Consider the following 12033-nt stretch of genomic DNA (forward strand, 5'->3'; position numbering starts at 1 on the left):
CCTCTCCGTGTCCCCAGGAGTTTGACAGGGCACGATGGAGGGGGAGGGGAGAAGTTGAAAGTCCTGCTTTGCGCTTTTTTCCTTCTTCCCAGGTGGGGGGATAGTGTCATTTGCTGCCAGTGCCTTTCCTGCTCCCTGGGCAGGGAGGTGCAAGCAGGAGTTCAGGTCTGGGGGCCGGCCTCTGCTGGCACAGCGGGCCCGAGGGCTGGCACCGTGCAGGGCAAGGTGTCCTCCCTGGCACGAGGTGCTCAGCAATCCCAGCTTTGGCACTGGACATCTGTAAGGAGCCACAATGCTCACCCTTGGCCCCGTGGGACTCAGCCAGGAGGGCATCCTGCCTGTGAGGAGGAGGCTCAAACACCCCTTGATTCAGAGCTGGTGCCATCTGTGCTGCCCATTCCTGTGCCCTCACTGAGCTGAGGCACCAGCTGTGCACCCACTGTCGCGCTGTGCCCTGGCTTTCTTGGAGGAGAGGTGTCCTCTTGGAGGTTTTGGGTGGAAGGTGGGACAGTGGAGTGGTGCCCACCTACTCTCTGCTGATCTCTTAGCACGGATCGATTTAGAGATGGGAGAAGCTCTTGTGGTGCTAAAAATTCCTGAGGGCTGTACCTTGGGGAGCCTCTGCAGGCAACGGTCAGAGGATCGGAGGGATAGATCCTGGGAAAGGAGAGATCCCAGATGGCCATGACTTCTGCACCCTTTCTCTTCCTGTTACTAGAAGGATAGCACAATTCTGAAAACCACCTTTTCTTGCAGCCTCATAGATTGTAAGCAGCAGTTGCCACCACCAAAGGAGAAACTTGTTTCCCTCTTATTTCAGTTTATCCTCTTCCCACATCTAAGACTTCGGTGTGTTTTGTGGCTTTCATTGCATGGTCTGTAAAACTAGACCTTTGTAAGCAGCATAAAGGAGAGAAGATAAACCCTTATAAAATATCTTGTCAAGTATTTGATCCTGCTCTCATCTCCCTCCAGCCCGAAGTCTGTTCCCCGAGCAGTGGGAGCTCCAGCCTGGCTGAGCCACTGAGTCTCCTGTGCAATGCTGTGCTGCAGGGGTGGGCTTCCAGGAGTAGGACTGTCTTGAGATGAGCCAATTTAAAAATAATTAAACTAATAGTGGCTTTGAAGGACTGATTTTGGACTCCAGAGTAAAAGTGCATGCATGCCCTTAGTGCCTCGTGCCAGCAGCAATCAGTATGAGGAGCAAGAGAGGAACAGTTTTATGTGTGTGCATGCCCTTGCCCCTTTTGCCCCCCATAGCCCAAATTTCTGCCTCATTTTATGGCTTGTGCTGACCATAACGAAGGAAACTCCTCCTGAAGGTGGGATGGATTACAGCATCCCTGGCGCTGTCAGCAATGGTGAGATGGTGCCGGCACACCCTGGCGTGGAAAAGGAGAAGGAAGAAGAGGAGAAGGACCAGACCCTGGAGCGTGGTCAGTGGAACAACAAGCTGGAGTATGTCCTGTCTGTGGCTGGGGAGATCATCGGCCTGGGAAATGTCTGGCGCTTCCCCTACCTCTGCTACAAGAATGGTGGAGGTAAGTGCAGCCCTGGTCCTGCCAGCCTGAGGGGCACCTGGTCACCAGCATCCTTCTGGGATCCCTCCTGCCTCTGCCACATCCCTGTCTGGCCCTGCCCAGTGCTGGCAGCAGCTTCTCAGCAATGCCCAAGTCATGAGCCTGGAGAGGATGCCAACCTGCCAGCATGGTGCCACTGTCTGGGCCCCAGGCAGGGGCTCTTTTGACCCGGGGGACATGGGTAACTGAGCAGCAATGCCCCAGGGTTTCTGATGGCTATAGCTGTGTAATAGCTGTGTTCCCCTGAGCCATGCAGAGCTCTGGTCCTGCTGCTGAGGTGGGAGGAGCAGGGAGGGGGCTCAGCTCTCTGAGCAGTGTGTCTCGCCCCAGGCACCCTGTGCAAATCAGACAGTGGGTCCTGGTGGCAGAGTAGGGAGCAGTATGGGAGGTCATGGGGCACTGATGTCTTTGCAGGTTCTGTGAGGAGCTGCAGCATTTCCAGGAAGTTCAGGGGGACTCCAAGGAGCTCTTGACCACAGGTCCTGGTCCTGTGCATGTCCATGGAGATGTGTCCTCCAGGTGCTGGAGTCAGGTGGCAGGGATAGGCCAGAATGAAGGGGTTTTCTCTGCCTCGGTGTAGAAGTACAGCATCTCTCCTGCATGCCATGGTACCCCCTTGGCATCTGTTGGGACTGCAAGCATATGGGAGAGGTGAGCCCTGCCTCTGAACCCCACAGCAGGGCTGGGAGTTGTGTGGATGGATGTGCCCAATGCACATACAGGGAGCAGGGCATTGCTGCCAGCGTGGAGGTGCCAGCAGTCAGTGCCACTCAGGCTGTGCTCGGCAGCGACAGGGGACTAATCCCCACGAGGCTGGGCTGTCCTGTGGCTTGGCAACAGAGCTGGGCTCACTTTGGCAGGTGGTGGTTTGCTGTGGGCTTTTACAGGTGTTTGTGGCTGCCTTTTAAGGGAGAAAATGGTTAAAAAACTTGAAAACCCAAAGCTTTTCCCGAATTTGGCTGGGTGACATGTAGAGAGAGGGAGCTGCTCTCCCTGTCTGGTGATTAATTGCTAATTGGGCCCTCCGGAAGGACAAGGGAGTGGGGAAACAGTGCTTAGCTGGGAGGTGGTGGGAAGCAAGTGCTGGGGACCTGGGGCTGAAATCCCCTGGCTTGAGCCTGGGCTAGTCTCATGGGCCTCACTAAACTGCTTTCATCCCAGTGGCATAAAAGAGGATTAAGCACTGGTTAGCTACTTTCACGATGTGCTTTGCTCAGTGCTTGTTTCTCTTTGCCAGGTGGTCAGACAGTTTCTTGCCCTGTTGAAAAAGGATTTTCCACATTATCTTTTTCTATGGGAAATGTTTCTTGGCTGCTTGTTGAGCTGTGTCTGCTCTTACTGTGCACCCTTCCTGGGTAATATTCCATCGATGGGAATAGCATGGAATGCTGTCCTGGCACCCCTTGCCCTGGGCACAGGGGAGAGCTCTGGGGAAAGGGGAGCTGCCATATGTGGTCAGACAGCAAAGACAAGACAAAAAGGGGTTTTCAGCTTTATTTTCCCCTGCTGAAATGGGCCTGAAGCAAACCCCCATGAAGCAGCAGAGGCTATGAGAAGTTCGAAGTCTCACGGAAAGTTTTCACCTCCAGCTCCCTTCCCATGAGGCTAGTGTAAGGATGGGGCATGACACGCTTGTGCAGAGAGGGAATTGTTCCCTAGAAGACTTCTTCTGGGGCAGAGCAGTGTGATGAGGCTGTGCAGGATACAAGGCTCCCTCCTGCCTCAAGGCTCCCTCCCTACCCCAGACAGTGCTGCATCAAACTCCTTATAACACCTCAAGTTTAATTTTAAAAGCTGCCAAAGGTTTTGTCCTATACTCCTTTGAAAAGGCTGGACCAGGCACTTGCTTCATTCATTCTGTGGTGAAGGTGCAGGGCCTTTATTGAATTCCCAGCCCCAGGTCAGTCATTGCTCTCGTGCCAGCACTGCCATCCGTCCCGTGTAGCTCTGCCCCGCTGGGTGCTGAGCTGTATGTAGGCAGTGGTGATAACTGCCCTCAGCTCTGGCTTTGCTTGCCTAAATCTAAGCCTCTTCATGAAAAAGGTATCTGTAAAATCTGAGTTATGCAAAGAGCCAATTACTTTTCCTTTCTTTAGGGATATTTTCACATGACGAAGAGTAGTCCTTTACGTATTTGTGCTCAGTGTCTGATACCAAGGCCCTACATAGGGGAGAAAAAACCAAAGAAGAGCAATAAATTGTTCTTTTTGCTCTTGTTTGCTCTTGCTTTCATCTCCTGTGGTGGGGTCAGGCCCTCCCTGGGCAGGCTGGCCCCAGAATTGGGAAATACCAGGGGAGCCTGTCTGGTAGTGTGGCTGCTGGCACCGCTCCCCAGTGCTGCTCAGACCCTCGGTCCCCAGGCCAAGCCCTGCACATGGGAGGGCATGGCAGGCAGGTGTGGCTGCGTTTCCCCTTTTGCTCTCTGCAGGGTTCACCTGCAGGGTGGATGAGGCTGTGCCAGAGGGAGGTCAGCCCAGCACGGGGGCAGCTTGGGCACGCTGAGGGACCCCTGTCTGCACCCCAACTCTGCACAGGGTGGGACTTCTGGCCAGTCCCTAGAGCCCCCCTCCCCTCTCCCTGCCCCTGCATGCTAGCTAAGCTTCTCAATGAAATTTCTCAGGGTTTGGGTTTACTTGCACAGTGGGGTTGATTTTTCCTATATACCTGCACTGACCTCAGCCCAGAGCTAATTATCTGAGGGAAAAGGTGAGGAAAAGGCCTGTGCAGAGAAACCATGGCTAGTGGCTGGTTGGGTGGCCAACTCCAACCCTGAATATCCCTCTGAGCCTACCACAGCCCAGCTCAGGTCTATCCCTTTCCTGACCTGTGTCCCTGCCTCTGCAGCAGGGCTTGAGCAGCTTCAGTGACACATGATGCAGCAGGGAGCAGGGACCACCTTGCAGGGCTGTCTCCTGTGCTCTGTGGAGTAAAGGCCATTACTGCATTTAACATTAGCCTGAGGTAATCAAAAGCCTGATGCATTTTCTCTCTCCCTGCCTGTTTCTTGATGGGGCTTGAACAGAAGGGCAGTCCTGGCTGCTGGTGTGAGGTACACACTGTCTTGCACTACTTGCTTTTCGTTTGCACGTCTGCTGCTTTTGGGTGAGCAAATGACTGGAGCAAACCCACAGACTGGGCCAAGGTGTCCGTCCCCCTGTGCTACTCAGTGCCTTGGTGTTGTCATCCCTCAGCTTGTCAGCTTGTTCAGTCAGAACAATCTATGTGAAAGGAGTCACCAGCGTGATTAGAAGTCGTACTGGCTTTATAGCAGGGTGTGCTTCTCTATTTCCATACAGCTATTGGTGACTTGTTTCTTTTCTGCACAAAATCAGGCCTAGAAACCTTCCTTTCCTCTCCATTTTCTGTAAACATTGAGTGTCTCATGCAATCACATCACTTCAGGAGATGAAATGTGAGGAAAATCCCTTTGTCCTGGCATTTCATTCGTGATCTTCCTGTGCCCACAGCCTCATCCCTCTCAGGCTGTCCTACCCAGGAAGAACCTTCATGTTGTCAGGTTGGAGACAGCCTGACCCCAGTCACCCCATGGGGCTTATTTTCCTATCCACCACTTGAATCTGCCAGGTGCCTTCTTCATTCCCTACCTCATCTTCCTCTTCACCTGCGGAATCCCTGTCTTCTTCCTGGAGACGGCGCTGGGGCAGTACACCAGCCAGGGAGGGGTGACAGCCTGGCGCAGGATCTGCCCCCTTTTTGAAGGTGAGTGGGGGGAGGTGGGGAGACCCTGAGGGGTGAGGAGGAGCAGTGATGTCTCTCCCCACAGCCTGGATCATTACATATCCCCGCACACCTTTGCCCACCCCTGCTCCCCAGCCTGGGAGGGCCACTGACTGCCCTCTTTCCAAAGTCATGCTGGGAAAATTGATTTCCTTTTTCACCAAACACTTTCCAGCACTGCATTGCATCCTGGTTTCCTGCTCCATGGCCACAGCTCTTGCCAGGAGCTTTGTGCTCAATCAAGCCTGTTCTCCAAGAGCTAAAGGGGGAAAATGCTTCCGGTGGTTATGAGGAATCTAAAGCATACTGCTGTTTTTTAAAGTCAATCCTATGTCATGTTCCTGAGTTTGCAGGTGGCTTTACAACCTTAGTGGTGAAGGGTGTCAGAGTGCTTAATAAATTGTTAGCAGTCAAACTCTCCGTTTCTAGCACTCTTTCAACACAGTCATCCAGCCTCAAGACACTTTCGATGCTCCTTCAGTACCATCCAGAGAAGGTGTGTGGTGTTAATACAAGAGCTTCCCAAATGAAATTGAAAAGGGATGAATGAAAAATACAGAAAGTGAATTTTGTTAGAAGAGTGTTACTCAGCAGTTGGAATGTCACTGTATGTCTGTCCCTTTGGGTGTCTGTCCAACCATAATCTGCCCATCCCCTGCCCAGAGTCCCTTCCATTGCCACCCTTTCATCAGGGGAGGCTGCAGTGGGGCAGCAGGAAGGGGGGATGCCCAGGGTCCTTGCTTGGATGCCCATTGAGGTGGCATGGTGGGCTTTGGGGAGGGGTGATGGCTCTGGCCTCTGCCCCACTGGCATTCATCTGGCAGCGTGCTCCAAATGCAGAGCAGCAGACACAAGCATTGGGTGATGCCTCCCAGAGGGAGTCCTGTTCCCATCCCCAGCATGTGGGTCACCTGCCTTCGGGGCTCACTTTCTGCAGGAATTGGCTACGCCTCACAGGTCATCGTCATACTGCTGAACTTCTACTACATCATTGTCCTGGCCTGGGCCTTGTTTTATCTCTTCAGTTCATTCACCATTGACCTCCCCTGGGGCAGCTGTGACCATGAGTGGAACACAGGTGGGTGTGGAATCCTGTCCTAGTCCTCCACCAGATCCTGACTGAGGAAAACCTGCTGCTGCCCAGGGCCAAACCTCAGGAGAGTGTCTTCTTGCTCCTGTGTAGGCTCGGCATAGAGGTGGGGGGTGCTGGGTCACTGCAGTGCTGCTGGCACATTAGGGGAAGAGACTCAGCTGATCTGGTTCTTTGCTCGAGAGTGCCATTGCTGGCACTGCCCAACCACTTGCAGCACACAGCCAGTGCCATGCAGGGGTGACCTCTGTGGTGGCTCCTGCTCTGGGCTCCAGCCACCATGGACACCCTCCTTCTTGACCTCTTCCAGCCGTCCTGTTCTCTGTGTTAGTCACAGACTCAGTGCTGGTTGGGACTGTGCCCACTGGAAGGAAAAATTAAATGCAATCACCTTGAGTGACCCACATTCCTTGCCAGCCTTTCCCTGGAGGGAACTTTTTTGTTCATCTTTGGGACTATACAAAATTTGTCCCAAGAGTCAATGTCGATGAGTGTTAACACTGTGGACAGAAAGGGAGGGATTTTTCAGATTCTCTGGTACTCCAGGCACTGCTGCTTATGCTCCCTCTCTGTCTGGGCTTCTCCTACAGGGAACTGCATGGAGCTCCAGAGGGCGAACTCAACTTTCAATGTGACCAGTGAAAATGCCACCTCCCCTGTCATCGAGTTCTGGGAGTAAGTAAAGGACAGGCCTGTGCACCCCTTTCCTCTCAGGCATGTTTTATCTGGGCAAGGGACAACCCCTGCAGCAGCACATTCTATTAACCCACGCTTGCCAGCAGAGGACACAAGAGGGGAAGCTGGGCAAGTCAGAGTGAATGCTCTCAGGGGCAGCACTGCCAATCAAGGGTGACATCGCTGGGCTTGTGGTGTTTGTCTGGAGCTGTGCTGGCATGCCTCAAAGCCATCTGACTTTGTTCTTCTCTGATGTTGTATTCCTGTCCCTCTGGACCTTTTGGCCTACTTGGTCTTACTGACCTCTTTGCTTTGAATCCACAATGCTGTGTGATACCAGCATGTTCCCAAGAGGCTCTGGCATGGTGTGTGGTGACTTTTCTATGTGAGCTGGTCTTAAAAACAGAAAAAGAAGTGATGTTTTCACTGGAGAATGTCTAATATGCAAGTGATCCTGAGGAGAGAAACTCAGCAAAATTGAAATTAAGTGCTAGGGTCAGCTGATTTCAAGCCAAAATTTGGTCATTTTCATTGTTTTCTCCCCTTTACCCTAAGGTACAGAGTAGCTGTATTTCTGGCATGAAGGCATGGGCCTGTTGGCTTGGGATCTCTGATGACCCTCAGCATCCTCTGGAAGAGCAGGCCCAATTAAGCACTGCACCCTAATGGACTGTGCAAGTAACCCCTCTGCTGCCACCAAGCATTTGCCCTGAGTGTTTAGATGGATGTCTCTGCTGCCCTGAGCAGTGCTGCTGGGTGCTGCCAGCGCATGGAGCACAGGCACAGTGACCCCAGGGCAACCCTGGCTCAGCACAGGGATGCTGCTTTTAAACTTCGAAGTTTTTAGGTTTTCTTTGTCTCCTATGTGCTTCCTGAGCCTGCACTCTGCTCCTGCCTGCTGCTCATGTGTGATTAGATGGTGGCTAATCCTGCTTTTCCTGAGGCTGGATGCTGGAAAAGTTGGTGTTTCCCTCACTGCTGTGCCCACCCCTGTTACTGGGGAATGAGCACATGGAATTGGAAATTTCAGCTGCCCATTGCTTCTGATGCAACATCTGTTCCTGCCCTCTCTGTGCAGGGAGGAAGGAGGCCAGCATTTCTTTGAGAAGCTCTGACCTGCAGAGGGGCTGGTGGCACACTCCTGAGGCCTCTTCTGGCTGCAGTACAGCACCCAGTTAGTTATGGTCCACTAGCACCCTTTCCCCAGGATGTGGACTGGTTAGAGTCCACATCCTCAGAAGCAGGCAAAGAGCAAAATGATGAAACATATCTGGGAGAGCAGTGGGATTTTTCCAACCCCTCTCTCATCCTCCAAATCTGCTGCAAGGCTGTGGGGCAGGAAGGGCAGCAGTGTGTCTGAGACTATGGGTCTCGAGCAGCACATTGGTTTTGGGATAATCACTGTTTTTGCAGCAGGGTGGGCATTGCTGCTGGGTTCCAGGGTAGTGTATATCCCTTTCTGCCTGGCTGAGACTTGGGGTTTTGGAACTGCACCTGGTGTTTCACACTCAGGTCCATCTGTATGGTGTAGGAGATGGAGGAGAGTGAATCCTTACTTCTGTAAGTGAGGAGAAAGATTTGACATACATGTGACATGGAAAGCTGCTATTAACTGGCCTTATCTGAACCAAGGTCCATCTAGCCCAGGATCTGATCTCCACACTGTTTGAAAGAGGATGCCCAAGGTGGCCTCTTCTAACTGTGTAGCAGGGATCATGGCAGTGTTGGTTGGATCTTAGTCACAGAATGGGATGCTATGCTGCTCTGTGTCCTGCCTCTAAAGACAGAGGAAGTGTGCTATGGAGAAGGGGTTGGACAGCATTACTTCTTGGGTGGTCCTGATTTATTCTGCACAGCAACTGCAGTGTACTCTTCACTCTGAGGTTTGGAACTTGTCAGAAATGTAGGTGAGCTTTGTAATGTGTGTGAGAAAGGCCTGTGTGTGCAAAGTGCTGCATGATCTTACAGAGAAAAAGCTCTTACCATGGAGGACAAGACAGATGAATGGTGGGAGAGGACAGAAAGAAGAAATGTCTTGGCCCAACAGGTCAGCCCTGGAGTGAGTGTAGAAGCAAGTGTTCATGTGTGATCTGCTGGGCTGGCAGTACTTTCCCGGGGAGAGCGCTGCTTGATTCCCCCGAGGCTTGCAGCTCAGACCTGAATCTTGTTAGTAAGACAGGGAACATTAGTGGCCAACACCAGCAACACATGCATGTTCCTTTGCTTCTCCCCAACGCAGGAGGCGAGTGCTTAAGATTTCTGATGGCATCCAGCACCTGGGTGGTCTCCGCTGGGAGCTGGCTCTGTGTCTCTTACTGGCATGGATCATCTGTTACTTCTGCATTTGGAAAGGGGTCAAGTCCACAGGCAAGGTGAGTCCTTGGTTCAGACCAGGCCTTTTTCATTGAGCATAGCTGGGGCACTTGTTCTACTCACCTTCTATAGGTTCAGAGGTTTCTAGAGATCCCCCTAGGGCCCACTCTCTGCATAAGCTGGCAGGAGCCTGTAGGACTCAGTTTGCAGCAGGAGTGTGAGCCAGGCTCCGTGTTTTGCACAGGAAATGATAGGAGCACTGAGGCATCTCAGAGCTTTAGCTTCCCGGATGTATATCCCCATCTGGTCCCTCTCCATCCACAGGCCCAGGACACCCTGCAGTCTTCCTATGTATGGGGTGTTTGCACATTCTCTTCTCTCCCACCATGGTGTGAGCAAGCAGTATGTTTTCTGCTGGCAAGTGCAGCTGGAAAATCTTCAAGTTCTTTAGATATAAACAAAAGTAACTCTGATGGCCTCAAAGCCATGGGGGTTGTCTTTTGTTCTTGTTGTTTGTCCCAGCTCTTCCTACCATCGTATTCTCCGGCAATAAAGGTCTCCTTTTCCCCCTCCCACACTAGTCAGCACAGTTATTTATTTGAATGCTTTTGAGAATGGTTGGTGTGACTGTCCAGCTCCATTCCATGCTTCCTCTGTGCAGTGGGCCACAGGCACTTGCACTGACCCCATTACTTAGTTTCTGCCACCGTCTCCTGACCCCATTCCCAGCCAGCTTTGTCTGGAGCCAGCAAGAGCAGATGGAAATGAAAAGGTTTAGTGTGTTTCCTAAATGGTGTCTTCTCTGCATGTCTTGAACAAGACATCATGTGTGATGGGGTGTAAATTTTAGCTGCACCCATTTCCATCAAGGCGATGGCATGGATGTTAGCAGTTTCTCCTGCTTTAAGAATGGTCTGGGATTGTGAAACATGACAGGGAAATCAAGCAGCTTGTAGAGATGGTATTTTATGGTTTTCATGAAGTAAAATTAGAAGAAAAGAGCAACTGCTTGCTGTGGTGACCTGGTAAAGAAAGCAAAGGAAGTCTAGTAACAGCAAATATGCTACTAAGATACAGCAAACATAGTGTGGGAAATGTTGAGAAAAATTAATCTATTTTAGATAGAAGTTCTAGGTTGAATGCAAGCGTTTGTAGCTAAAAGTACTAGTGATGGTGGGACCTTCTTGAAAACAGAAACCTTCTTTCAGTGAAGTAACAGTGTCCATAGGTTTATCCACCCTCCACATATTTAATAATCTAAGACAATGGCTCTGGGAATACAATCCCACTGGAGAAGAGATATACCTTACTTCTGGGGATTTGCCTGAGGGGCAAACACCAGGAGCTGAAATCGCCCTGCCTAGAACGGCAGCAGCGTTTGCATCCTCCAGCACAGAGCCTGTGCGACCCCAAGGAGTGCTGGCAGATGCAGGAGGTTGTCACAGATGGAACCACTTTGCTGAGGCATGTGGATCGGATTCAAATAAAACCCTGGATGTTGTTGACCAGCATGTGACAGAATGCTCACACTGACCCCAGCAAGGTTCCTAGTGAATGCAGCATAGTGGTAACAATGCCTGCGAAATAAAACGATTGGGTCTAAGCCAAGGGCTGAGTAATATCTCATTGGATCCAGATGTTCCTGTTGTTCGATAGAAGTTTGGCACTCTTAATCCAGCAAAACATTCTCCAAATTCAGGCCTCTGGTCTCAGTGGAGATGTGAGTGACTGTTAAGTGAAAAGCTCTATACACTAGTTTGCACAGGCTGTAAAGCACATAGGATGGTACCAAAATGTGAATCCAAGTCATATACCAGGCAACCACCTGTTTGTATTCTGAGATCCTACAACTGATATTATTTAGAGATCCAGCCAAGAATATGCAACCTGTCATCCCAGAATAATGTGCATTAGGTTTCAAAGGCAATGATTTTTGTTTTCAATCTTGCTTTCATGGGCCAAGAAATATTAGATTTGCATCCTGTTATTTCCTGAAGGAAGACTTTGGTTGTGTGTTAAGCACAGTGCTGATGGTTACACTCGCAGGACCTGTGGATTTCATTAACTATCACTGAAGAGTTCTAAATCAGTTGCCTTGAAAATTGGAGAATGAAATGAATGATGATGCTTGTGTGTGCTAAAGGATGCTGTCCCCGGGTTTCTTCAGTCCTCAGGGTGCAGATTCATAGGGACAGGGATGGATCTGCTCACACAGACATCTCTGGCAACCCTGAGCATTGTCAAGGAGGTGTTTTTCACTGACCTTTGTGGTGTTACCCAAGTCTGCCACAATATATAGAGAGTAGGGCATGTGAAATGCATAGAAAACATGGAGATGTAGACAGAAAGGGTAATCTAGTATTGTGAGTTTTCAAAGATGGGATATGTTTCAAATCCTTCTGTTCTACAAAACAAAACTGAATCACCGAAGAGTGTATATCTTGACTTAGAGGAGGATTCACACTGCAGCCTCAGGTGCTTTGGATGTGGCTCTTTCAGATGGAGTCCAAAAAAGGAGTCCAAAAAATCTCTTTTTGAAACCCTACTCAGATCATAAGGATTACCCAGAGGCAATGTGGTCATACTGTCCAGGGAAACTGTATGCTTGTTCTTAGTAAGACTTCCTCCAATGCAGAA

At 50.8% G+C, this 12033-nt stretch overlaps 1 protein-coding gene across 2 annotated transcripts in view; it reads left to right on the forward strand.

Moving 5' to 3' along the window:
- Window positions 1–1320: 1320 nt before the first annotated feature.
- Window positions 1321–12033, forward strand: part of SLC6A13 (solute carrier family 6 (neurotransmitter transporter), member 13) — a 29403-nt gene continuing 18690 nt past the window's right edge. The window contains exons 1-5 of one of the 2 annotated variants that reach the window (XM_009070221.1): window positions 1321–1541; window positions 5166–5300; window positions 6256–6396; window positions 6999–7083; window positions 9323–9455. In XM_009070221.1, the coding sequence (XP_009068469.1) occupies window positions 1328–1541; window positions 5166–5300; window positions 6256–6396; window positions 6999–7083; window positions 9323–9455 (708 nt within the window). In that variant the 5' untranslated portion in view covers window positions 1321–1327. The remainder of the gene's footprint in view (window positions 1542–5165; window positions 5301–6255; window positions 6397–6998; window positions 7084–9322; window positions 9456–12033) is intronic. The other variant, XM_009070222.1, reaches the window with a different exon arrangement.

The sequence above is a fragment of the Acanthisitta chloris genome, unplaced genomic scaffold (genome assembly GCF_000695815.1).
Source record: "Acanthisitta chloris isolate BGI_N310 unplaced genomic scaffold, ASM69581v1 scaffold25412, whole genome shotgun sequence".
NCBI lineage: Eukaryota > Metazoa > Chordata > Aves > Passeriformes > Acanthisittidae > Acanthisitta > Acanthisitta chloris.